Source organism: Pseudophryne corroboree, chromosome 9, assembly GCF_028390025.1.
Source record: "Pseudophryne corroboree isolate aPseCor3 chromosome 9, aPseCor3.hap2, whole genome shotgun sequence".
NCBI classification, from domain to species: domain Eukaryota; kingdom Metazoa; phylum Chordata; class Amphibia; order Anura; family Myobatrachidae; genus Pseudophryne; species Pseudophryne corroboree.
In genome coordinates, this window is record NC_086452.1 from 292,349,002 (window position 1) to 292,373,631 (window position 24,630).

The 24,630-nt window shown below is 46.6% G+C and overlaps 1 protein-coding gene across 5 annotated transcripts in view; it reads left to right on the forward strand.

Moving 5' to 3' along the window:
- XPNPEP3 (X-prolyl aminopeptidase 3) overlaps positions 1-24,630 on the forward strand; it is a 415,780-nt gene that overhangs the window by 323,425 nt on the left and 67,725 nt on the right. For all 5 annotated transcript variants that reach the window (XM_063940369.1, XM_063940372.1, XM_063940368.1 and 2 more), the window contains one exon: positions 476-589. In XM_063940369.1, the coding sequence (XP_063796439.1) occupies positions 476-589 (114 nt within the window). The remainder of the gene's footprint in view (positions 1-475; positions 590-24,630) is intronic.

Here is a 24,630-nt window from a genome sequence, read left to right on the forward strand (position 1 = left end):
GGGTCCAGGTGGTCATGTGACTGCCATTTCTTGGTGAGAACTGCGGTACTCCAGCATTTCCCCTATCCATAACCTTCCTTCTAGTGCTTAACCCTAACCCACAGCCTAACCCTTATGTAAACATTCTGAGAATGTAGACACGTTGCATGCCCACATTTTAACAATGTCGACATTGTGGTGTCAACCTTTTTAATTTTGACATTGGTATTGTCGACCTTTTGACTACTGTACTACTGTACATCCCTATTGTAGGGATAGTTACTGGAAATTGTTGTAGTTTTCAACCGAACTGCAACATCAGGCCATTTTCTTTATATTGATTTTGATAACAGTGCTGTGAGGTCAATTCAGATTTAGATATCACAAACAGAGGAACCTTGTTAGTCTTGTAATCGGTAATACAAACATTTTGTATAAAGTCGTACATTCTCTTGTGCAGTAAAATGAAGTATAATCAATGTTTTCTCTCAACTAGTTTGATTTTGAGTGTCGAGCCCGTGGCGCGGATATACTGGCTTATCCACCTGTGGTTGCTGGAGGAAGTAGAGCCAACACTCTGCATTATGTGAAAAATAACCAGATAGTCAAGGTGAGAAGAGGCAAGTTATCACATTTCAATTGATCTGCGCTGTCAGTGGGTTGTCTCTGTTTTGTGACATGTCAAGGGGTATTAATCTGTGTGTCTATTCTCAGAATGTAATGCTTTCAGTGGCAGTTAAGCCTAGACTATATGTTGTTTTAATAGGGAAGCACGTCTTACAACAAATTTAAACATGCTTCTGGAAGAATGTGCAAAAATTGGCCATACACCTTGAGATTATCTGTTCAACAAACCAACTCATTGGCTGGTTGGAAAGAAAGCCTGGTAATGTATGGGGTATCCGGACTCCAAGTCGGCATCACTTAGGTCGACGCCAATTGGTTGACACACCTTAGGTTGACACCTGAAATAGGTCGACATGGACAAAAGGTCGACATGAGTTTTTCACCTTTTTTTTTCGTTATTTGAACTTTTTCATACTTTACGATCCACGTGGACTGCAATTAGGAACGGTAACCTTGCCCGAAGCATGGCGAGCGAAGCAGTACACTAATTGGGGTTCCTGGTCACATTATGGTGAAAATGACACACAAAAAAACCCATTAAAAACTCATGTCGGCCTTTTTCTATGTCAACATTGTTCATGTCGACATGTTGTCCATGTCGACCTATTTCAGGTGTCGACCCAAGGTGTGTCGACCTAATTGGTGTCGACCTTGAGTCCCAGACCCAATGTATGGTAGCAAATGACAATCGACCATTCACTCCAAAACACTGTAAAATGGGACAAAACGTTTTTTAGACAAATTAGTTAAAGCAAATGAGATCAGCACACAATATATCTACTGTGAACTCTAGTATTAGCATGTAAGATCACCTTTGGGGTTTCAACACTGTTGTTGGCTACTTTAGTCCCCAAAACAAGGAATTTGATATAAGCATAATTTGCCTCCCCGGAGCAAGCATTTTATATAGTAAAGTGTGTGTGTGTGTGTGTGTGTGTGTGTGTGTGTGGGGGGGGGGGGGTGGTTTTTTTTTTTTTAGTTTTTCTCATTCATTGCTAGCTGTAGGAGAGAATGGGCATGCGAGTTAAAAACGGAAAGTTGAAGGACTAGAATGGAAGAGAGGGGGCATACAATTTAAAGACAATTCCACACGTTAAGGGGTATATGCAATTAGCGGCGATTTTCAATTCGACACAATTCGAGGCAGGTGGCTTCCGGAATTCACCATATTCAATGAAAAACTGATTCGACAGTCCCGCGGGCAAAAAACGGCCGATTTGCCGGATTTTGCCGCGATTTAAAAAAACGTGAAAAACCCGGAAAAAAATGGCGTGGGGTCCCCCCTCCAAAGCATAACCAGCCTCGGGCTCTTCGAGCTGGTCCCGGTTCTAAAAATGCGGGGGGAAAATTGACAGGGGATCCCCCGTATTTTTAAAACCAGCACCGGGCTCTGCGCCTGGTGCTGGTGCAAAAAATACGGGGGACAAAAAGAGTAGGGGTCCCCCGTATTTTTTACACCAGCATCGGGCTCCACTAGCTGGACAGATAATGCCACAGGTGGGGGTCACTTTTTATACAGTGCCCTGCGGCCGTGGCATTAAATATCCAACTAGTCACCCCTGGCCGGGGTACCCTGGGGGAGTGGGGACCCCTTCAATCAAGGGGTCCCCCCCCAGCCACCCAAGGGCCAGGGGTGAAGCCCGAGGCTGTCCCCCCCCATCCAAGGGCTGCGGATGGGAGGCTGATAGCCTTGAGTAAAATGACAGACCCCTTTCAGTCCGGTGGTCGGGTGTTCGTGTTTTTTTTTTTGCCAAGTACGAGGATTTTATCTCTGGACGTGGATTTATCTCTGGACACTGGCAGGTGAGTATAATTTTTTTCACAGGTACCCTCGGATCGTCGGAGACTGTGGCAGTCGGTGTGTCAACATAGGTAAGTATGTGTGTGTCGGCAGTGTGTAATAAAGTTGTACTTGTCACGGTGTGTGTCTCCTGTTTTTATTTGGGTATTTTTTTCCCAGTAGTACTACAGGTACCAGCGGGCCCGTTTTTCTCCCGCATGCTGGTACTTGTGGTTCTCCAAGTACCAGCTTGAGGGGGAGGCTTGCTGGGACTTGTAGTACTACTGGAAAAAACAATATTCTTTCAATTTTGACAAGGCTATCAGCCCCCCATCCGCAGCCCTTGGATGGGGGGGACAGCCTCGGGCTTCACCCCTGGCCCTTGGGTGGCTGGGGGGGGGACCCCTTGATTGAAGGGGTCCCCACTCCCCCAGGGTACCCCGGCCAGGGGTGACTAGTTGGATATTTAATGCCACGGCCGCAAGGCACTGTATAAAAGTGACCCCCGGCTGTGGCATTATCTGTCCAGCTAGTGGAGCCCGATGCTGGTGTATAAAATACGGGGGACCCCCCGAGGCTGGTTATGCTTGGGAGGGGGGACCCCACGCCATTTTTTTTCTGAATTTTACCATTCCATCTAAAAAAAATAAAAAAATATTATTTTAAAAAATATATAAATAATGCTTGTGCCTCCAAAAAAGACAAACCAAGTACCTAATCCCTTCTAATATAAATAGATATGCTATTATCAATAAAAAAAACACACAAAAAAACATGTTTTAAATTTTTTTTATTAGTTTCACCCACCAAAGTGTGGCGGATTGAAAATGTCGAATTTACTGTCTAAAAGCACTGTTGTCGAATTTCCAAACTTCAATTGAATATACTTTGGTCGAATTGCAGCACTTGTATCATTGCAAAAAAGTCGAATTTGACAAAAGTCGAATTTCAAAAAGTTGAATTTTGAAAGTCCGTTTTTTGGACAGAAAGTACTGAATTGCATTGACGATTTTTTTTTTGGGGCGAAAAAGTCCCGAAATTCGACAATTTCGGGAATTCGACCGCAATTGCATATACCCCTAAGTGTCTTAACTAGTGCCATAAATGGCAAGTACATACATCCACTAAAGTTTTAATAACAGAATACTTAATTACAAATACTGGAGTATCCCATTGCTTCAGCAAGTAACCACCGTCTCCCTCCGCTATCCACATTAGGTTACATTGAGTGAATTACCTGAATGTCTGAAGTTAAGGTATGCAATTTAGCGGTTATATGAGTGGTTAATTTCGTGAGATTACTAGACTCCAAGCAGTTTTGCAAGTTCACTTTTTCTGATATTCTGCTATTGTTCTATGGCTGTTTAATACCCTCTGGCCTGAAAAGTCAGACAAAAGTGCAAAGGTTGGAAGAGGGTACTTCTGTTAAAGGTACTACCATCTCCAACTGCCATTCTGAATTGCCCCAGCCTGGGAATCAGTTGTTGTTTCATCACAGCTGCTCGTACTATTATCCTGGGCCAAGTCAATGGCTGACTCTTTTGTTCAGCTGGTGTCTAGCTCCTATCATTTACAGTATGTAGGGTTCTCTTCTCCTAGCTCCTCCAAAGGTTTCTTTAGAGCCAGTATTTGGTCAGCCAGGATGTTTAGGGTACTACAGCAGCTACTGTAAAGGAGCCAGTTTGTCTTATAGGTTTTGCTTCATCAGTTCAGGGGTTGATTAAAGCATCCGTCCAAAGATTTTTAGTGTCCCTCTTACATTGAAAACGTATGTGCCAGCTGGTACTTTGTGGGACATTCCGACCTGATCGTAGCTGTGCTAAATTTAGCACAGCTACGATCATTAACACAGACATGTGGGGGGACGCCCAGCACAGGGCTAGTCCGCCCCGCATGTCTGGCCCGGCCCCACCGCATAAGTACAAAAGCATCGCTCAGCGGTGATGCTTTTGTACTTGTAGAGTAACTCCCAGCCAGCACAACACCTGCGGCTGGCCAGGAGTTACTTGTCGCTGCCAGGGTCGCCCCCTCCCACCCAGCGACTGCCTCTGCCTGTCAATCAGGCAGAGGCCATCGCTAGGCAACGACGGGCGTCGGCCGTCTGGCATGCGCCGGCGCACATTCAGTTCTGTCCCGATCGCACCGCTGCGAAAAACTGGAGCGTGCGATCGGGTCGGAATAACCCCCTTTATCCCATGAAGAGGTTGAAGTTGTAGGTAATTCTGATTTGGAGGTTTCCTATCAATTTGAGGGTATTTTGATCTAGACAGTATGCCAAGCACATGACATGCTGGAAACAAAGATACTGAAGTCATAGGGTAAAGCATCTGTTCCTTTTCCGAATCTTGATTTATTTAACTGTCTTTCTGCTGCGGGGTACACTCTGTTCCACAGGGAATATATCGGGGTGTAGAGTTGGATCTTGATCCAGTGCCTCCAACAGGCTAAAGCTTTGACTGTTCCCATTGCATGGCCTCCTCTATAACCCCGCCTACGGACACTGGAGCTCAGTATGTAAGATGGTTCCTGCAGAGCAGGTCACTTAACAGGTGGGGCTGCGCTAGGCAGCCCTGAAAAGAGCTTTTTTAAGAAGACTTCAAAGGCCGCAGCACTGTTTATGTCATTATGACATGCTGTGCTGCGGCTCCATCACCTCCCCAGCAGCGCTGCATACTCCTGCGGCCGGTTCACGGTACTTGCAGCGGAGGTCCACCGGTCCACAGGCACACCACCGCTGACGCTCTTCAGGATCGCTTGGCTGCACATTAGGGAGGAGGTAAGAGGGTCCCCCAGGTGGGACCCGCCGGTAAATCGTGGTCCGTTGGCGTGGACACTGTACTGCACAGGGACCCCACTATATCCACCAGGCAGGGAGCACAGGTCGGATTTTCAATAATCCGTTTTACATAGGCTTTACAGTACCCGGTGGTGAGGACCAGCATAGGAGATAAGGCGCTGACCTGTAGCCCCTCCCCCAGCTCCAGGCGTGATCTACTGCTGGTGTTCCTGCCCTGGAGCTGCATTTCACTCTCCCTCACTCCCTTGCAGAGATTTTGGCGCCATCTTTACACAAGTAGCTGTGGCTGATTTTACAGGCACTTAAGTATTCTACATGTCATTTTAGACAGTGTTAGTTAAGAACAAGTGTACTTCTACCTGAATATTTAGTACAAGTATTCTGAGATATACATCCAGTATCTACTGTGCATTGTTATATCTATATATACATATACAGAGGCGTAGCGAGGGCGGCGCAGGTGGAGCTCATGCTCCAGGTGCCTGCCTCTAGCAGGGGCGCTACAGTCCCGACAGCAGCTAACACTGCACTGCCAGCGGCATCAGTGCTCTGTCGCTGCGCTGTGGGAGGAGGAGGGATGGATGCTCTCCCCGGCGCCGCCGCCCCTAGCACAATAAAGTTTTTTTTTTTTCTATTGGGCACAGCACACGAGGTCATGACTCCGTGCGCTGTGACTGAAGAACTGGAGGAGCCACCCACAGCCGCAGCGACGAGGAGCTCAGGACGAGGGCAGGAAAGGTAAGTGTATTTGCTGGAGAGACACGGGGGGAGTAAGCCATACATACGGAGACAAGACACAGGGGGGACAGCATCCATGGAAAGACAAAGGGGGGAGGAAGCCATGGGGACACACAGGGGGAGAGGCAGCCATGGGGAGACACAGTGGGGAGGCAGCTTTGGGGAGATACAGGGGGAGAGGCAGCCATGAGGAGACACAGTGGGAAGGCAGCTTTGGTGAGATACAGGGGGGGAGACAGCCATGGAAAGACACCCCTTTAGTTTAACACCACATGTACACTTGAGGGGGGGGCGTGATAACATGGATGTGCTCCGGGCGCCATTGCTACATGCTACACCTCTGCATATATATATATGTAGTTTTACTTGTCCAGTGCAGGGAGTTAATTGCAGGTATTGTGTTTGTCTGGCTATATTGTACTGTTACGCTATAAGGCTACATTCCCTATAATGTCTGCCACACAGGGCGGGAAATTCACAGATGCTTCTGCATCATGCAGTGCTTGCACCAAGGATTTACCTGAGGGGGAAGTTTTAGCTGATGGTTCAGGCACTGGGTGCCATACATTTCCCAGTCAGCCCGCAGCACCTGTGGCCAATCAGGAACCACCTTGGACAGCGTTCTCAAGTATGCTGAATACACTTGTGACACGTCTTATACTGTGGGACCTCCTGTGCCATTGCAGTCACATATTGTCTCTGTAGTTAATCCGCCCTGGGGGGACACTGTCTACCCAGATCCAAAAATTAAATTAATCTTTGGTTAGACAAAAGTCTACCCCACGTCCCTCTGGGGTCAAGGGGTCATCTAAGTGGGCCGCTTCCTCGTCACAATCCACTAATACAGTCGCTTCTGACGAGGAACCTACAATTCAGGTTGACGTTCCTGACCTAGTGGGGGCTATTAAGCTGATTCTACAAATTGATGATGAGATGGTGGGATCTATCTGTGGAGACTTCATGGTATCCCTTGATATACAGGATGCATATCTGCATATTTCTATTGTCAAGTCACATCAGCAGTTTCTGCGGTTTGCAATTGGCAGCCTTCATTACCAATTCCAGGCTCTGCCATTTGGACTGATTACAGCTCCTTGTGTCTTTTTATCAAGTTTATGGCTGTTGTGACGGCTTACCTTCGTCGGCAGGGAATACGAATTCTGCCGTATCTGGATGATCCTCTACTTGCGAAGTCAAAGGAAGTTCTCCTGCGTCATCTCCAACTATCAGCAACCTTCCTTCAGACACACGGTTGGCTGATAAACTGAAAAAAGTCCTTTCTTCAATGACTAACTCCCTATCCTAATAAAGGATTTAAAGTGAAATTGAAGGATGTACAACTGTAATTGTGCTAGCCACTACAATATCAGAGTTCATTCTCTTCAGGGTAATTTATTCCACACTTTAGTATGGGTACCTGTAAACTGTGTCCTTTGCACTGTAAACTTCCTGCGGTGACCACACAGTACAACCTATAAATGTCGACCTATTGACCCTGTCGACCTAATGTCTGTCTAACGTATGGTGTCTATCTATTGACTGTCTAACTAGACACTATCTATCTTTTATACCGGAACCGATGGGAAGTCACCAACGCCAATAGTATAATCAGTCGGCTGAGCGTGTGACGTCCTCTGCAGAGGAAGTCTGAGAGATTGCAGTTCACAGAGGGATCCTCCAAACCATATTCAGGGGTAGGAAAAGTTTAGCTACCAGCTTAGCCAGCCTTCACACTTCCCATTCGGCGTAACGTGCCAGGAACATTATGCTCCAGCCTCCCGATGTACTAGTCGCAGCTCAAGATGGCTATCATGCACAGGAGTGATTAGGAGGGGAGTTCCTGGGATTCCAACGCCTTGATACTGGAAGTTCAGGTGGAAGAGACCGGCAAGAGGCACCACGTTGCTGGCCAAGAGGGTACAAAGTCTCCAGTGATCTTATTGCTGAAGACCCGAAGATAGCGAGCGGGAGTATCTGGAAGGGTCTGCAATGCAGAATAATAACGGACAGAGGCTCCCATAGTACTGTAAGATGCAGGCGGGAGTGTCTGGGAAAACCAGTGCTGCCGGCAGAGAGAGGACGGAGGCTCCCACGCCTGCACCGCAATACATCAACTGAAGTCTCTGGATCCAGAGGATGGCTCACCATCACATCAGCAGCACTGCCCCTCCATAGACAGGTAGGAGACTCTACTGCAGTCAGTCTCCGATAGAAAGGGGTTATCAGGTCGGGGGCAGTTGTACACGCCTTTTGCTTCACCCAGTGGACCCGGGAGAGTGCTATATTTGCAGCTTTGTTTCCACAGAATGAGAAAGAGAAGGCATCTCCCTTACCGGGACTCTAATTTCGCCGGTCTGCTTGTATAGGAGAGTAGTTAAGTCAGGGTCTCTAGTATCGGTATTAGGGAGGTAGCATGCCATGCTGCAATGGCAGTAAGATGGCGCCAGGTATTTTTGCGCCTTTGGGCCACTGTTTTGTCCGGACTCCGGAGAGAAGTAAATGTTGCTCCAGGTGGCAGATCAAAGTCCCCAGCAAGGTCCCTATACGTTCCCCTTCTCCCAGGTATAGCTTAAGTATTTCCTGGTGAGCTATGACAGGGGTACAAACTGTAAATTGGAGATGCCAGACCCGGAGCTGTCTTAAGATGTTGCCATCACGGATGCCCCGCCCACCAGAAGTCTGCAGGTCTTTAATTTTTCATCCTGACAAAGCTGTACTTCATACTAGACCGGGTAACTTGCCCAAAGTGGTCTCCCGTTTTCATTTGAATGAAGAAATTGTGGTTCCGGCCTTTGTCTCCTCTGAGAGCTTTCTGCAGAGCTTTCTTTGGAAATGGTTCGTGCCCTCCATATCTATGTGGACCAAACCAGTTCACTAAGGAGATCGGATTCCCTCTTCATCCTTTATGGCTTTCACAAATGTGGTTGGCCAGCTAATAAACAGACTTTGGCCAGATGGATTAGAATGGCAAAAGCACAAGTATGCTCAGCCTGATCTTCAAGTCCCAGCTTGTATCTCACAATGTCTGCTGAACAATTGTGCAAGGCGGCTACGTGGTCTTCTATACACACTTTTCTTAGGTTCTATGCCTTTTATACATTCACCTCCCAGGATGCTTCATTTGGATGCCGGATACTACTATCCACTCAAGAGCGTCCTCACCCTTTAAGTACCGCTTTAGGACATCCCCGATGTTATCCCTATAGATTCTTATGGAACCCAAAGAAGAAAAGGAGAGTTATGGTAGACTTTCTTTTGTTGACTCTCTTTCTTCGAGATCCATAAGGGTCCCCAGGGCACCCACCCTGATGCACTGGGCCTATATGGGTTTACGTCATTGGTTACTAGTTCCCTTCTCCTGTCTGTGAGAGTGTGTTCTTATGTGTACCAGATCTTTTCTCTCTCTCTCCCTCCTCTTCCTGCTTTGGGCTTGTTACCAAACTGACCTGCCTAAGCATGCTTCATGCGTGTCTGGGTGGTTCACTAGTCTCCGCAGGTATATTGAATTGGAGAATCTTGTAAGAAGAGGCACCAACAGGCTAAAGCTTTGACTGTTCCCAGGATGCACTGCACTGCCTCCTCTATAGCCCCGCCTCCAGGCACTGGAGCTCAGTTTGTAAGTTGGTTCCTGCAGTACAGGTCACTAACAGGGGGGGCTGCGCTAGGCACCCCTAATAAGAGATTTTTAAGAGGAAAGAAGACTTCAAGGGCCGCAGCACAGGCACTAGATGCTGTGTATGTCATGCTGACATTCTGTGCTGCTGCTCCATCACCTCCCCCAGCAGCGCTGCATACTCCCGTGCGCTGGTTGCCGGGTACTTGCAGTGGAGGCACTCCGGTCATCAGGCACACATCACGCCACTGCTCTCCTGGATCGCGTGGCTGCACTTCAGGGAGGAGATAAGAGGGTCCCTCAGATGGGACCCGCTAAAATTGCAATCCAGTCACGGCCCCAGGAGACGGTCCGCGCCGCTGGCGTGGACACTGTGGCCATGCAGGGACCCCACTATATCCACCGGGGCAGGGAGCACAGGTCGGATTTACTAAAATCTGTTTATTATAGGCTCCATAGTACCCGGTGGTGAAGTCCAACAGAGGGGATAAGGCACTGACCTGTAGCTCCAGCTCCAGGCGCCATCTACAGCAGGTGTTCCCGCCCTGGAGCTGCATCTCTCTCTCTCTCCCTCACTCCTTGTCAGCGTTTGGGTGCCATTTCACAGAGCTGCATTGATCCTGGGACTGCTGGGCACTGTCTCCTCTGTAAAGCCGCCTGTCTCATCAGCGCTGTCCATTTACAGGACACTTAAGTATTCTACATGTTGTTTAGACAGCGTTAGTTGAGAACAAGTGTACTTCTATATGAATATTTAGTACAAGTATTCTGTGATATACATCCAGTGGTTACTGTGCATTGTTATATCTGTATACATACATATCTTTATTATTGTTAGTCCAGTGCAGTTTTATTTTTTATATGTAATAATTTCTGCATTGTACCTGTGACTGTGTGTGCCTATAGCTGCTGTGTGGATTCTATTCTGTGTATCACACATATTGTTATCACTATATTCTGTGCCCTGGGGGTCTAAGTGTGTCGGGGTCTCATATACCATATACAGTGGGGTTTGAAAGTTTGGGCACCCCAGGCAAAAATTAATTTTAATGTGCAAAAAGAAGCCAAGGAAAGATGGAAAAATCTCCAAAAGGCATCAAATAACAGATTAGACATTCTTATAAACATGTCAAAAAAAGTTTGATTTTATTTCCATCATTTACACTTTCAAAAGAACAGAAAACAAAAAATGGCGTCTGCAAAAGTTTGGGCACCCTGCAGAGTTAATACCTTGTACTGCCCCCTTTGGACAGCTGAGACCTGGCAGTGTCATGGATTGTTCTCAATCATCGTCTGGAAAGACCAGGTGATGTCAATCTCAAAGGTTTTAAAAGCCCACACTCATCTGACCTTGCTCCAACAATCAGCACCATGGGTTCCTCTAAGCAGTTGTGTAGAACACTGAAACTGAGAAAAGTTGACGCTCACAAAGCAGGAGAAGGCTATAAGAAGATAGCAAAGCGTTATCAGATGCCCATATCCTCTGTTCGGAATGTAATTAAGAAAATAAGATTTTACTTACCGATAAATCTATTTCTCGTAGTCCGTAGTGGATGCTGGGGACTCCGTCAGGACCATGGGGATTAGCGGCTCCGCAGGAGACAGGGCACAAAAATAAAGCTTTAGGATCAGGTGGTGTGCACTGGCTCCTCCCCCTATGACCCTCCTCCAAGCCTCAGTTAGGATACTGTGCCCGGACGAGCGTACACAATAAGGAAGGATTTTGAATCCCGGGTAAGACTCATACCAGCCACACCAATCACACCGTACAACTTGTGATCTGAACCCAGTTAACAGTATGACAACGTAGGAGCCTCTGAACAGACGGCTCACAACAATAACAACCCGATTTTTTTGTAACAATAACTATGTACAAGTATTGCAGACAATCCGCTCTTGGGATGGGCGCCCAGCATCCACTACGGACTACGAGAAATAGATTTATCGGTAAGTAAAATCTTATTTTCTCTAACGTCCTAGTGGATGCTGGGGACTCCGTCAGGACCATGGGGATTATACCAAAGCTCCCAAACGGGCGGGAGAGTGCGGATGACTCTGCAGCACCGAATGAGAGAACTCCAGGTCCTCTTTAGCCAGGGTATCAAATTTGTAGAATTTTACAAACGTGTTCTCCCCCCGACCACGTAGTTGCTCGGCAGAGTTGTAATGCCGAGACCCCTCGGGCAGCCGCCCAGGATGAGCCCACCTTCCTTATGGAATGGGCATTTACATATTTTGGCTGTGGCAGGCCTGCCACATAATGTGCAAGCTGAATTGTACTACACATCCAACTAGCAATCGTCTGCTTAGAAGCAAAAGCACCCAGTTTGTTGGGTGCATACAGGATAACAGCAAGTCAGTTTTCCTGACTCCAGCCGTCCTGGAAACCGATATTTTCAGGGCCCTGACAACATCTAGCAACTTGGAGTCCTCCAAGTCCCTAGTAGCCGCAGGTACCACAATAAGCTGGTTCAGGTGAAACGCTGACACCACCTTAGGGAGAAACTGGGGACGAGTCCGCAGCTCTGCCCTGTCCGAATGGACAATCAGATATGGGCTTTTGTGAGACAAAGCCGCCAATTCTGACACTCGCCTGGCCGAGGCCAGGGCCAACATCATGGTCACTTTCCATGTGAGATATTTCAAATCCACAGATTTGAGCGGTTTAAACCAATGTGATTTGAGGAATCCCAGCACTACGTTGAGATCCCACAGTGCCACTGGAGGCACAAAAGGGGGTTGTATATGCAGTACTCCCTTGACAAACTTCTGGACTTCAGGAACTGAAGCCAATTTTTTCTGGAAGAAAATCGACAGGGCCGAAATTTGAACCTTAATGGACCCCAATCTGAGGCCCATAGACACTCCTGTTTTCAGGAAATGCAGGAATCGACCGAGTTGAAATTTCTTCGTGGAGCCTTCCTGGCCTCACACCACGCAACATATTTTCGCCACATGTGGTGATAATGTTGTGTGGTCACGTCCTTCCTGGCTTTGACCATGGTAGGAAAGACCTCTTCCGGAATGCCTTTTTCCCTTAGGATCCGGCGTTCAACCGCCATGCCGTCAAACGCAGCCGCGGTAAGTCTTGGAACAGACATGGTACGTGCTGAAGCAAGTCCCTTCTTAGCGGCAGAGGTCATGAGTCCTCTGTGAGTATCTCTTGAAGTTCCGGGTACCAAGTCCTTCTTGGCCAATCCGGAGCCACGAGTACAGTTCTTACTCCTCTACGTCTTATAATTCTCAATACCTTGGGTATGAGAAGCAGAGGAGGAAACACATACACCGACTGGTACGCCCACGGTGTTACCAGAACGTCCACAGCTATTGCCTGAAAGTCTCTTGACCTGGCGCAATACCTGTCCAGTTTTTTGTTCAGGCTGGACGCCATCATGTACACCTTTGGTCTTTCCCAACGGTTCACAATCATGTGGAAAACTTCCCGATGAAGTCCCCCTCTCCCGGGTGGAGGTCGTGCCTGCTGAGGAAGTCTACTTCCCAGTTGTCCACTCCCGGAATGAACACTGCTGACAGTGCTATCACATGATTTTCCGCCCAGCGAAAAATCCTTGCAGTTTTTGCCATTGCCCTCCTGCTTCTTGTGCCGCCCTGTCTGTTTACGTGGGCGACTGCCGTGATGTTGTCCCACTGGATCAATACCGGCTGACCTTGAAGCAGAGATCTTGCTAAGCTTAGAGCATCATAAATTGCCCTTAGCTCCAGTATATTTATGTGGAGAAAAATCTCCAGACTTGATCACACTCCCTGGAAATTTTTTCCCTGTGTGACTGCTCCCCAGCCTCTCAGGCTGGCCTCCGTGGTCACCAGCATCCAATCCTGAATGCCGAATCTGCGGCCCTCTAGAAGATGAGCACTCTGTAACCACCACAGGAGAGACACCCTTGTCCTTGGAGATAGGGTTATCCGCCGATGCATCTGAAGATGCGATCCGGACCATTTGTCCAGCAGATACCACTGAAAAGTTCTTGCGTGGAATCTGCCGAATGGAATCGCTTCGTAATAAGCCACCATTTTTCCCAGGACTCTTGTGCAATGATGCACTGACACTTTTCCTGGTTTTAGGAGGTTCCTGACTAGCTCGGATAACTCCCTGGCTTTCTCCTCCGGGAGAAACACCTTTTTCTGGACTGTGTCCAGAATCATCCCTAGGAACAGCAGACGTGTCGTCGGAAACAACTGCGGTTTTGGAATATTTAGAATCCACCCGTGCTGTCGTAGAACTACTTGAGATAGTGCTACTCCGACCTCCAACTGTTCTCTGGACCTTGCTCTTATCAGGAGGTCGTCCATTTTCTTCGAAGAAGAATCATCATTTCGGGCATTACCTTGGTAAAGACCCGGAGTGCCGTGGACAATCCAAACGGCAGCGTCTGAAACTGTTAGTGACAGTTCTGTACCACGAACCTGAGATACCCTTGGTGAGAAGGGCAAATTTGGACATGGAGGTAAGCATCCCTGATGTCCCGGGACACCATATAGTCCCCTTCTTCCTGGTTCGCTATCACTGCTCTGAGTGACTCCATCTTGATTTGAACCTTTGTAAGTGTTCAAATATTTCAGATTTAGAATAGGTCTCACCGAGCCTTCTGGTTTAAGTACCACAATATAGTGTGGAATAATACCCCTTTCCTTGTTGTAGGAGGGGTACTTTGATTATCACCTGCTGGGAATACAGCTTGTGAATTGTTTCCAATACTGGCTCCCTGTCGGAGGGAGACGTTGGTAAAGCAGACTTCAGGAACCTGCGAGGGGAAACGTCTCGACTTTCCAATCTGTACCCCTGGGATACTACTTGTAGGATCCAGGGGTCCTGTACGGCTCCAGCGTCATGCTGAGAACTTGGCAGAAGCGGTGGAAGGCTTCTGTTCCTGGGAATGGGCTGCCTGCTGCAGTCTTCTTCCCTTTCCTCTATCCCTGGGCAGATATGCTTATGGGGACGAAAGGACTGAGGCTGAAAAGACGGTGTCTTTTTCTGCATAGATGTGACTTAGGGTAAAAACGGTGGATTTCCCAGCAGTTGCCGTGGCCACCAGGTCCGATGGACCGACCCCAAATAACTCCTCCCCTTTATACGGCAATACATCTTTGTGCCGTTTGGAATCTGCATCACCTGACCACTGTCGTGTCCATAAACATCTTATTGGCAGATATGGACATCGCACTTACTCTTGATGCCAGAGTGCAAATATCCCTCTGTGCATCTCGCATATATAGAAATGCATTTTTTAAATGCTCTATAGTAAATAAATACTGTCCCTGTCAAGGGTATCAATATTTTCAGTCAGGGAATCCGACCAAGCCACCCCCGCGCTGCACATCCAGGCTGAGGCGATCGCTGGTCGCAGTATAACACCAGTATGTGTGTATATACTTTTTAGGATATTTTCCAGCCTCCTATCAGCTGGCTCCTTGAGGGCGGCCGTATCTGGAGACTGTACCGCCACTTGTTTTGATAAGCGTGTGAGCGCCTTATCCACCCTAAGGGGTGTTTCCCAACGCGCCCTAACTTCTGGCGGGAAAGGGTATACCGCCAATAATTTTCTATCGGGGGAACCCCGCGCCTCATCACACACTTCATTTAATTTATCTGATTCAGGAAAAACTATAGGTAGTTTTTCCACACCCCACATAATACCCTTTTTTGTGGTACTTGTAGTATCAGAAATATGTAACACCTCCTTCATTGCCCTTAACAAGTAACGTGTGGCCCTAAAGGAAAATACGTTTGTTTCTTCACCGTCGACACTGGAGTCAGTGTCCGTGTCTGTGTCTGTGTCGACCGACTGAGGTAAAATGGGCATTATAACGTCCCTGACGGTGTTCTAGACGCCTGGACAGATACTAATATGTTTGCCGGCCGTCTCATGTCGTCAATCGACTTGCAGCGTGTTGACATTATCACGTAATTCCTTAAATAAGCCATCTATTCCGGTGTCGACTCCCTAGAGAGTGACATCACCATTACAGGCAATTTGCTCCGCCTCCCAACATCGTCCTCATACATGTCGACACACACGTACCGACACACAGCACACACACAGGGAATGCTCTGATAGAGGACAGGACCCACTAGCCCTTTGGGGAGACAGAGGGAGAGTTTGCCAGCACACACCAAAAACGCTATAATTATACAGGGACAACCTTTATATAAGTGCTTTTCCCTTATAGCATTTTAATATATGTAGTCATATCGCCAAATCAGTGCCCCCCCTCTCTGTTTTAACCCTGTTTCTGTAGTGCAGTGCAGGGGAGAGCCTGGGAGCCTTCCCACCAGCATTTCTGTGAGGGAAAATGGCGCTGTGTGCTGAGGAGAATAGGCCCCGCCCCCTTTTCGGCGGGCTTCTTCTCCCGTTTTTCTGAGACCTGGCAGGGGTTAAATACATCCATATAGCCCCCAGGGGCTATATGTGATGTATTTTTAGCCATAAAAAAGGTATTATACATTGCTGCCCAGGGCGCCCCCCCAGCGCCCTGCACCCTCCGTGACCGCTGTGTGAAGTGTGCTGACAACAATGGCGCACAGCTGCAGTGCTGTGCGCTACCTCAGGAAGACTGAAAAGTCTTCTGCCGCCTGCTTCTGGACCTCTTCCATCTTCGGCATCTGCAAGGGGGGTCGGCGGCGCGGCTCCGGGACGAACCCCAGGGTGAGACCTGTGTTCCGACTCCCTCTGGAGCTAATGGTGTCCAGTAGCCTAAGAAGCCAATCCATCCTGCACGCAGGTGAGTTCACTTCTCTCCCCTAAGTCCCTCGATGCAGTGAGCCTGTTGCCAGCAGGACTCACTGAAAATAAAAAACCTAAAAACTTTTTCTAAGCAGCTCTTTAGGAGAGCCACCTAGATTGCACCCTGCTCGGACGGGCACAAAAACCTAACTGAGGCTTGGAGGAGGGTCATAGGGGGAGGAGCCAGTGCACACCACCTGATCCTAAAGCTTTATTTTTGTGCCCTGTCTCCTGCGGAGCCGCTAATCCCCATGGTCCTGACGGAGTCCCCAGCATCCACTAGGACGTTAGAGAAATGGCAGTCATCAGGAACAGTGGAAGTTAAAGCAAGATCTGGAAGACCAAGAAAAATATCAGACAGAACAGCTCGCAGGATTGTGAGAAAAGCAAGTCAAAATTCCCGTTTGACTGCACGATCCCTCCAGGAATATCTGGCAGACACTGGAGTTGTGGTACACTATTCCACTGTAAAGAGATACTTGTACAAATATGGTCTTCATGGAAGAGTCATCAGAAGAAAACCTCTTCTACGTCCTCACCACAAAAATCAGCGTTTGAAGTTTGCAAATGAACATATAGACAAGCCTGATGCATTTTGGAATAAAGTTCTTTGGACCGATGAGGTTAAAATAGAACTTTTTGGCCGGAATGAACAAAGGTACGTTTGCAGAAGGAAGGGCACAGAATTTGATGAAAAGAACCTCTGTCCAACTGTTAAGCATGGGGGTGGATCAATCATACTTTGGGGTTGTATTGCAGCCAGTGGCACAGGGAACATTTCACGAGTAGAAGGAAAAATGGATTCAATAAGATTCTAGCAAATTTTGGACGCTAACTTGATGCCATCTGTGAAAAAGCTGAAGTTAAAGAGAGGCTGGCTTCTACAAATGGATAATGATCCTAAACACACCTCAAAATCCACGGTGGATTACATCAAGAGGCGTAAACTGAAGGTTTTGCCATGGCCTTCACAATCTCCTGACCTCAACATAATTGAAAATCTATAGATAGACCTTAAAAGAGCAGTGCGTCACAGACAGCCCAGGAATCTCAAAGACTTTTGTAAGGAAGAATGGGCGAAGATACCTCAAACAAGAATTGAAAGACTCTTGGCTGGCTACAAAAAGCGTTTACAAGGTGTGATACTTGCCAAAGGGGGCAGTACAAGGTATTAACTCTGCAGGGTGCCCAAACTTTTGCAGACGCCATTTTTTGTTTTCTGTTCTTTTGAAAGTGTAAATGATGGAAATAAAATCAAACTTTTTTTGACATGTTATAAAACTGTCTAATCTGTAATTTGATGCCTTTTGGAGATTTTACCATCTTTCCTTGGCTTTTTTTTTGCACATTAAAATTAATTTTTGCCTGGGGTGCCCAAACTTTCAATCCCCACTGTAGTGTTCCACAGGATATACTGTTTTGTATTTTTCACTGTGTGTTTCAGTCACCTCATACCACTTAAATCCTCTGTTTGTGCTCTGCAATTGCAGTCACATATCTTAGGGTTTTTTTGTCAGGTATTGTGTTTGTCTGGCTATATTGTACTGATACGCCCTAAGCCTACATTCCCAATAATGTCTGTTACACAGGGTGGGAAATCCGCAGACGCTCCTGCATCATGCAGTGCTGGGGCCACAGATTTACCCGAGGAAAAGATTTCTGCTGAGGGTTCAGGTACTGGGTTTTTTGCACTCTCTAGTCAGCCTGCAGCACCTGTGGCAAATCAGGATCCACCTTGGGCTGCATTTTCACATATGCTGACTACGTTTGTAACACGACTTACACCCCCTGTGGGACCTCCTGTGCCATTACAGCCACATATTGTCCCTGTAGTTAATCCACCATGGGCGGATACTCTGTCAACCCAGTTACAGCAATTAAATCAGTCCTTGGTTAAACAAAAACCTAACCCACGCCCTACTGAGACCAAAGGGTCATCTAAGCGGGCCATTTCTTTCTCACAATCCACTAATATTTTGGATGATTCTTCCGAGTCGGATGGGGAATATACTGATCCATCAGATGCCGATATTGCTGCTTCTGATGAAGATTCTACAACATAGGTTAATGTTCCTGACCTAGTAGAGGCTATCAAGCTGATTCTTCAGATTGATGGTGAGATTGACCCTCCTGATACGTCTAAGAAACCTGATAAGTTGAAATGTCAGAAGGTTACTAAATTAGTCTTACCAAATTCTGGCCATTTAATTGACATACATCAGGAAACCTGGTCTTCTCCGGGAAAGAAATTTGCCCTGTCTAAAAAGATGCTAGCTCATTATCCTATCTCTGCGGAGTTGAGTAACAAGTGGGAAACCCCGCCACCAGTGGACTCACATGTAGCCCGTCTTGTGGTGTAACATAGTAACATAGTAATTGAGGTTGAATAGAGGCAATTTGCCCATCGTGTTCAACCCTTATTAAGTTGTGATGATTCTAACATATCCGCTGAAGTAATGTTTTATGACTAGTTAATTACTATAACTCATATTACCCCCGGATTAACCACGTTAATATTTTAAATATTATAACCTTGGATATCATTTTCATTCAGAAATGTATCCATTCCTTTTTTAAATCCATTTACAGAGTCCGCCATTACCACCTTCCCTGGCAGGGAATTCCAAATCTTTATTGCCCTAACAGTGAAGAACCCTTTCCTCCGTTGCGTTCAGAACTTTCTCACCTCCAGTCACAGCGAGTGCCCACGTGTCCTAAACTGTGTTCTTTGAATAAATAATTCCTCTGATAACTCTTTGTAATGTCCCTTTACATATTTGAAGATATTAATAATATCGCCTCTTTTCTAGTGTATACATATTCAACCTAGTAAGCCTTTCATCATAATCCAGTCCCTCTAGGCCTTTAATCAATTTAGTAGCTCGCCTTTGAACGCTTTCGAATTCACCGATATCTTTTTTATACAGTGGTGCCCAAAACTGAACACAATATTCCAGGTGCGGACGTACCAATGCTTTATACAGCGGCAGGATTACATCAGAGTCCCTTGTCTCAATTCCCCGTTTTATGCACGCTAGCACCTTACTTGCCTTCTTTACTGCGCTTTGACATTGTGTATGGTTATTAAGCCTATTATCAATGAGTACCCCCAAATCTTTTTCCAATTCTGTTTCCCCTAGACGTTCCCCATTTAATATGTAGGCTGCAAGTTTGTTTTTATTCCCGAAATGCATGACCTTGCATTTGTCTGTATTGAACCTCATTTTCCATTTAGACGCCCAGAATTCAAGTTTAGATAGATCATTCTGCAAGGACTCCACATCTAAATCCGAGTTAATTACCTTACACAGTTGAGTATCATCTGCAAAGATTGACACTGTTCTTTCCAGGCCTATTTCTAGGTCATTGATAAATATGTTGAACAGTAGTCGCCCGAGTATGGACCCTTTTGGTATTCCGCTGACTACTGGGGACCAGGTTGAGGACTTCCCGTTGACCACTACTCGCTGTACCCTGCTATCCAGCCAGTTACTTATCCATGTGCAAATAGGTTTTCCTAGGCCAAGATCCTTTAATTTTATGATCAGTCTCCTGTGAGGCACTGTATCGAAGGCTTTGGCAAAAGATTATTGCTCACTTCCCCGTAGAAGCTAATTAAGTTAGTTTGACATGACCTATCCCTCACAAACCCATGCTGGTTCTTGCTAATAATCATAGTGGTCTGTAGATACTCCTGTATGCTGTCCCTTAGAATTCCTTCCAATATTTTCCCCACTAAAGACGTCAAATTAACCGGTCTGTAGTTATCCGGATGATTTTTGGATCCCTTTTTAAATAATGGCACTACCTCAGCTATACGCCAATCCTTCGGTACCATGCCTGAACTAATTGAACTATTGAAAATCAAGTATAGGAATCGTGCTAGTTGTGAACGAAGCTCCATAAGAACCCTCGGGTGAAGTCCATCAGGACCAGGCGATTTATTAATCTCAATATTGCTTAGTCTCTCCCGAACTACTTCTTCACTTAAACAAGTATTTAACCATGAATCTTTACTGTCACAATTGTTATGCTCTACTCCCACCATCAGTTCTTCTCTGGTGAATACTGCTGAAAAAAATTGTTCAGTATTTCCGCTTTTATTTCGTCATCAATCATCAATTCTCCAAATTCATCTTTTAATGGACCTATATTCTCCTTTTTTAACCTTTTACCGTTTATGTATTTAAAAAACTTTTTAGGATTGGTTTTACTCTCTATAGCGATTTGCTTTTAATTTTCCATTTTAGCTGCTCTTATTGTTTTTTTGCATTTTTGTATTACATTCCTTGTAATACTTGAAAGACTCCTCCTTTCCATTAGATTTAAATAGTTTGAAAGCCCGCTTTTTTTTTTTTATCCATTTCTGCCTTAACCTTCTTGATAAGCCACATTGGTTTGAGTTTAGTACTCCTGCGTTTACTGCCCATTGGAATACAGTATATGAATATTGCTATCCAGCAACCCTTTTAAAACATCCCACATTTCCGAAGTGTTCTTGTTATGAAACAAAACTTCCCACTCAATGTCATTAAGTGCACATCTCAGCATACTGAAATTAGCCTTCCTAAAGTTAAAAGTTTTGGTTGAACCCCTGTAGCTATGTTTCCTGAAACTGATGTCGAATGTGATCATATAGTGATCACTGCTACCTAAAGTCTCCACAACTTTAGTGTTTGATATAATGTCCACATTATTAGTCATTACTAGATCCAGAATAGTTTTACCCCTAGTTGGGTCCTCGACTAAATGACACAAATAGTAATCCTTTAACATATTTAAGAACCTGTTGCCCCTCGCTTTAACACTTGAATCGTTACTCCAGTTTACATCCGGATAATTAAAATCCCCAATCACAAGGCTGTCCCCCAATTCCGCAGCCATTTTGATTTGCTGCAAGAGTTGTTCTTCCTCATGTATGCTAATATCCGGCTGTTTGTAGCACATGCCTATGACTAGTTTTTTTGCATCAATACCCCCACTTGAGATTTCAACCCATAGTGACTCCACATTATCGCCAGTCTCCTCATAAATAACCTCCTTTAAGTATGGTTTAAGTGATGGTTTAACATAAAGACATACGCCTCCTCCTCTTTTGCTTGCCCTGTCCCTCCTGAAAAGAGAATACCCCTCCAAGTTTGCAACCCAGTCGTGAGAGTCGTCCCACCATGTTTCCGTAATACCTATAATGTCATACTGAGCCTTTGATGCTAACAATTCCAATTCCCCCATTTTACCTGCTAGACTCCTTGCGTTTGCAAGCATACATTTTAATTTAGTGGTTCCTTTATTCGTTTATTTCATCCCTAGAATTACTGATACTGACTGTCCTTTTCGCTCCCTCTCCACTCCCACCATACTTAATATTGCCCACCTTACTCTTTTCTTTGATCAACCCAATGTTTCCATCTAAATTCACCGCCCTGACATAAGTATTTTCCCTTATGTTCCGAACATCATTTTCTATATGCTGTAATGATGACACATAATTGTTATTAGTTAACGCTTTGGCAATACCTTTATTAATACCCTTATTAGAACCCATGTAAATACCCTTACCGGCTGCACTTTCCCTCCCCCCTTCTCCACCCCCATTTATCTCACTACCGCCATCCCTACTATTCTCACTGCATGACCCATAGTTACTAGCTAAACCCTCCCCCCAGGATCCTAGTTTAAAAGCTCCTCCAACCTACTAACCATCCTCCACCCCACCCCCAGCACCACAGCCGCCTCCTCATTCAGGTGCAATCCATCACGAGAAAAAAGATGGCGCCTGGCTTAGATGACCGCTCAGTGTTTCAAGAACACAAACCCCTCTTTCCTACTCCAGTCTGTAAGCCACACATTTACCTCCCTAATCTCCCTCTGTCTCCCTGGGCTAGCGCATGGCACTGGTAATATTTCGGAGAATATTACCTTAGATGTCCTTTTTTTTTAGTTTCTGGCCTAAGTCATCTACTCTGCCTGTCACCACCGTCACCTCTTTAGAGGAACTGATGGATAAGCGTGTGGGGGGTTGCTTGAAGTCTATTTGCACTCTTACAGGTGCTGTACATAGACCCACTATGGCAGCCTCTTGGGCTACAAAAGGCATTGAAGCATGGGTTCAAGCAATTGAGAAAGAGCTACCTCTGCATTTTTCTGACACTGCCAGACAACATCTGTCATATATTACCACAGCCTCCCACTATATTCAGGAGGCGGCCTCTGATGCAGACATTATGGCGGCCAAGGAATCTACTACGTCTATCCTGCCTCGCCGGATTCTCGTGGCTACGGTCCTGGTCGGTGGACCTGGACTGTAAGAAGACCTTGGAGGTGTTCCCTTTTAAGGGAGATATACTGTTTGGAGTTGATCTGAACAAGATTGTGAGCAACTTGGCATTGGCCAAGACTGCGTTTCTCCCAAGTACTAATCCTTCGGTTCCAAAGGCTAAGAGTAGTACTTTTCATTCCTTTCGACCTCCAGGTAAAGCCATGGGTCAGGCATGCCGAGACAGGCTCGCACTTCCAAATCCTCTAAGCCCAAACCTAAACGTTCTTGGGCCACACATCAGCCTGCTTCCAAACTGGACAAGCCTGCTGCATGACGGGGCAGTACCCCAGGGTGGTAGGCCGACTTCTGCAGTTCCCCCAGGTTCTGCACTTCGGACGCCTGGGTGCAGGAAGTGGTCTCTCACAGGTACGCGATCTCTTTCAAGAAACGTCCCCCTCGCCAGTTTTGCTCAAAGATTATCCCTTCGGATCTGTTAAAAGCACAAACTCTAGATTTGGTTGTCCAATCCCTTCTGGATACAGGAGTGATAGTGCTGGTGCCTCTGTCTCAGAGAGGCAGGGGATACTATTCAACGCTGTTTCTAGTTCCGAAGCCGAATGGATTCTCCTGGCCTATACTCAACCTCAAATCTTTGAACAAATTTGTGAGGGTGTCCAAATTCCGTATGGAAATTCTGCGCTCTATTGTACTGGCTTTGGAACCCTAGGACTATATGGTATCCCTGGATATACAGGATGCTTACCTACACATACCTATTGCCATGTCGCATCAGCAATATCTTCGGTTTGCTATTGGCAACCTTCATATCAGTTCCAAGCCTTGCCTTTCGGACTGACCACGGCTCCTCGGTTCTTTACCAAGGTCATGACGGCCCTTCTCGTCGTCAGGGTATCAGGATCCTGCCATATCTGGATGACTTGTTGATCCTGGCGAACTCCTCAGAGGTTCTCCTCAGTAATCTGGAACTGACGGTCCAATTCCTACAAGCCCACGGGTGGCTCATCAACTGGAAGAAATCCTCACTTGCTCCCTGCTCAGAGCATGGACACATTACTGGACATACAACCAACGTTTGTTCTTGTCTCCAGAGAAGGTCCTGAAACTTTAGGACAGAATCAGATGCTTCCTCTCTCGCCAAAGAGTGTCAATATACTCGGCGATGCAAGTACTAGGCCTCATGGTGTCGGCTTTCAACATGGTACAGTACGCTCAATTTCATTCCCGCCCTCTGCAGAGGTTAATCCTGTCAAAGTGGGACGGCCTACCTCACCGGATCAGGTCTCAAATTATCTACTTGACTCCGGAGGTTCGTCTGTCACTGAGTTGGTGTCTACAGGACCAACAATTGAGCAGGGCTCGTCCCTCCTGGATCTCCAACTGGGTCCTCCTAACGATGGATGCCAGTCTGTGGGGTTGGGGCGCGATGTTGGAGCAACACTCTCTCCAGGGTCGGTGGACCAGGGAAGAATCTCTCCCGATAAACATTCTGGAATTGCGGGCAGTGTTCAATGCGTTGACACTGGCCCTGCCTTTCGTACAGAACAGGCCTGTTCAAGTACAATCAGACAACGCCACCACGGTGGCGTTGTTAAATCATCAAGGCGGCACTCGAAGCCGCATGGCAATGATGGAAGTGTCAAAAGTTCTTCGATAGGCGGAACGCCATCTGCCAGCAATATCGGCAGTGTTCATTCCGGGCGTCCTCAACTGGGAAGCGGACTTCCTCAGTCATGAGGACGTACACGCCGGGGAGTGGATTCTTCATCCGGAGGTCTTCCAAGTCATTGTGGACAAGTGGGGTCTACCAGATGTAGACCTGATGGCCTCTCCACACAATCACAAGGGATCCTCAAGCAGCGTTCGTGGACGCACTGGCAATTCCATGGAACTTTCGGCTGCCATACGTGTTCCCTCCAGTTCAAGCAAGAAGGAGGAATACTGCTTCTAGTCGCTGCAGCATGGCCCAGACGGCATTGGTTCTCAGACCTGCAGGGTCTCTCGATAGAGCGTCCTCTTCTACTTCCTCAACACTCAGACCTCCTCGTTCAGGGCCCTTGTGTTTACCAGTACCTG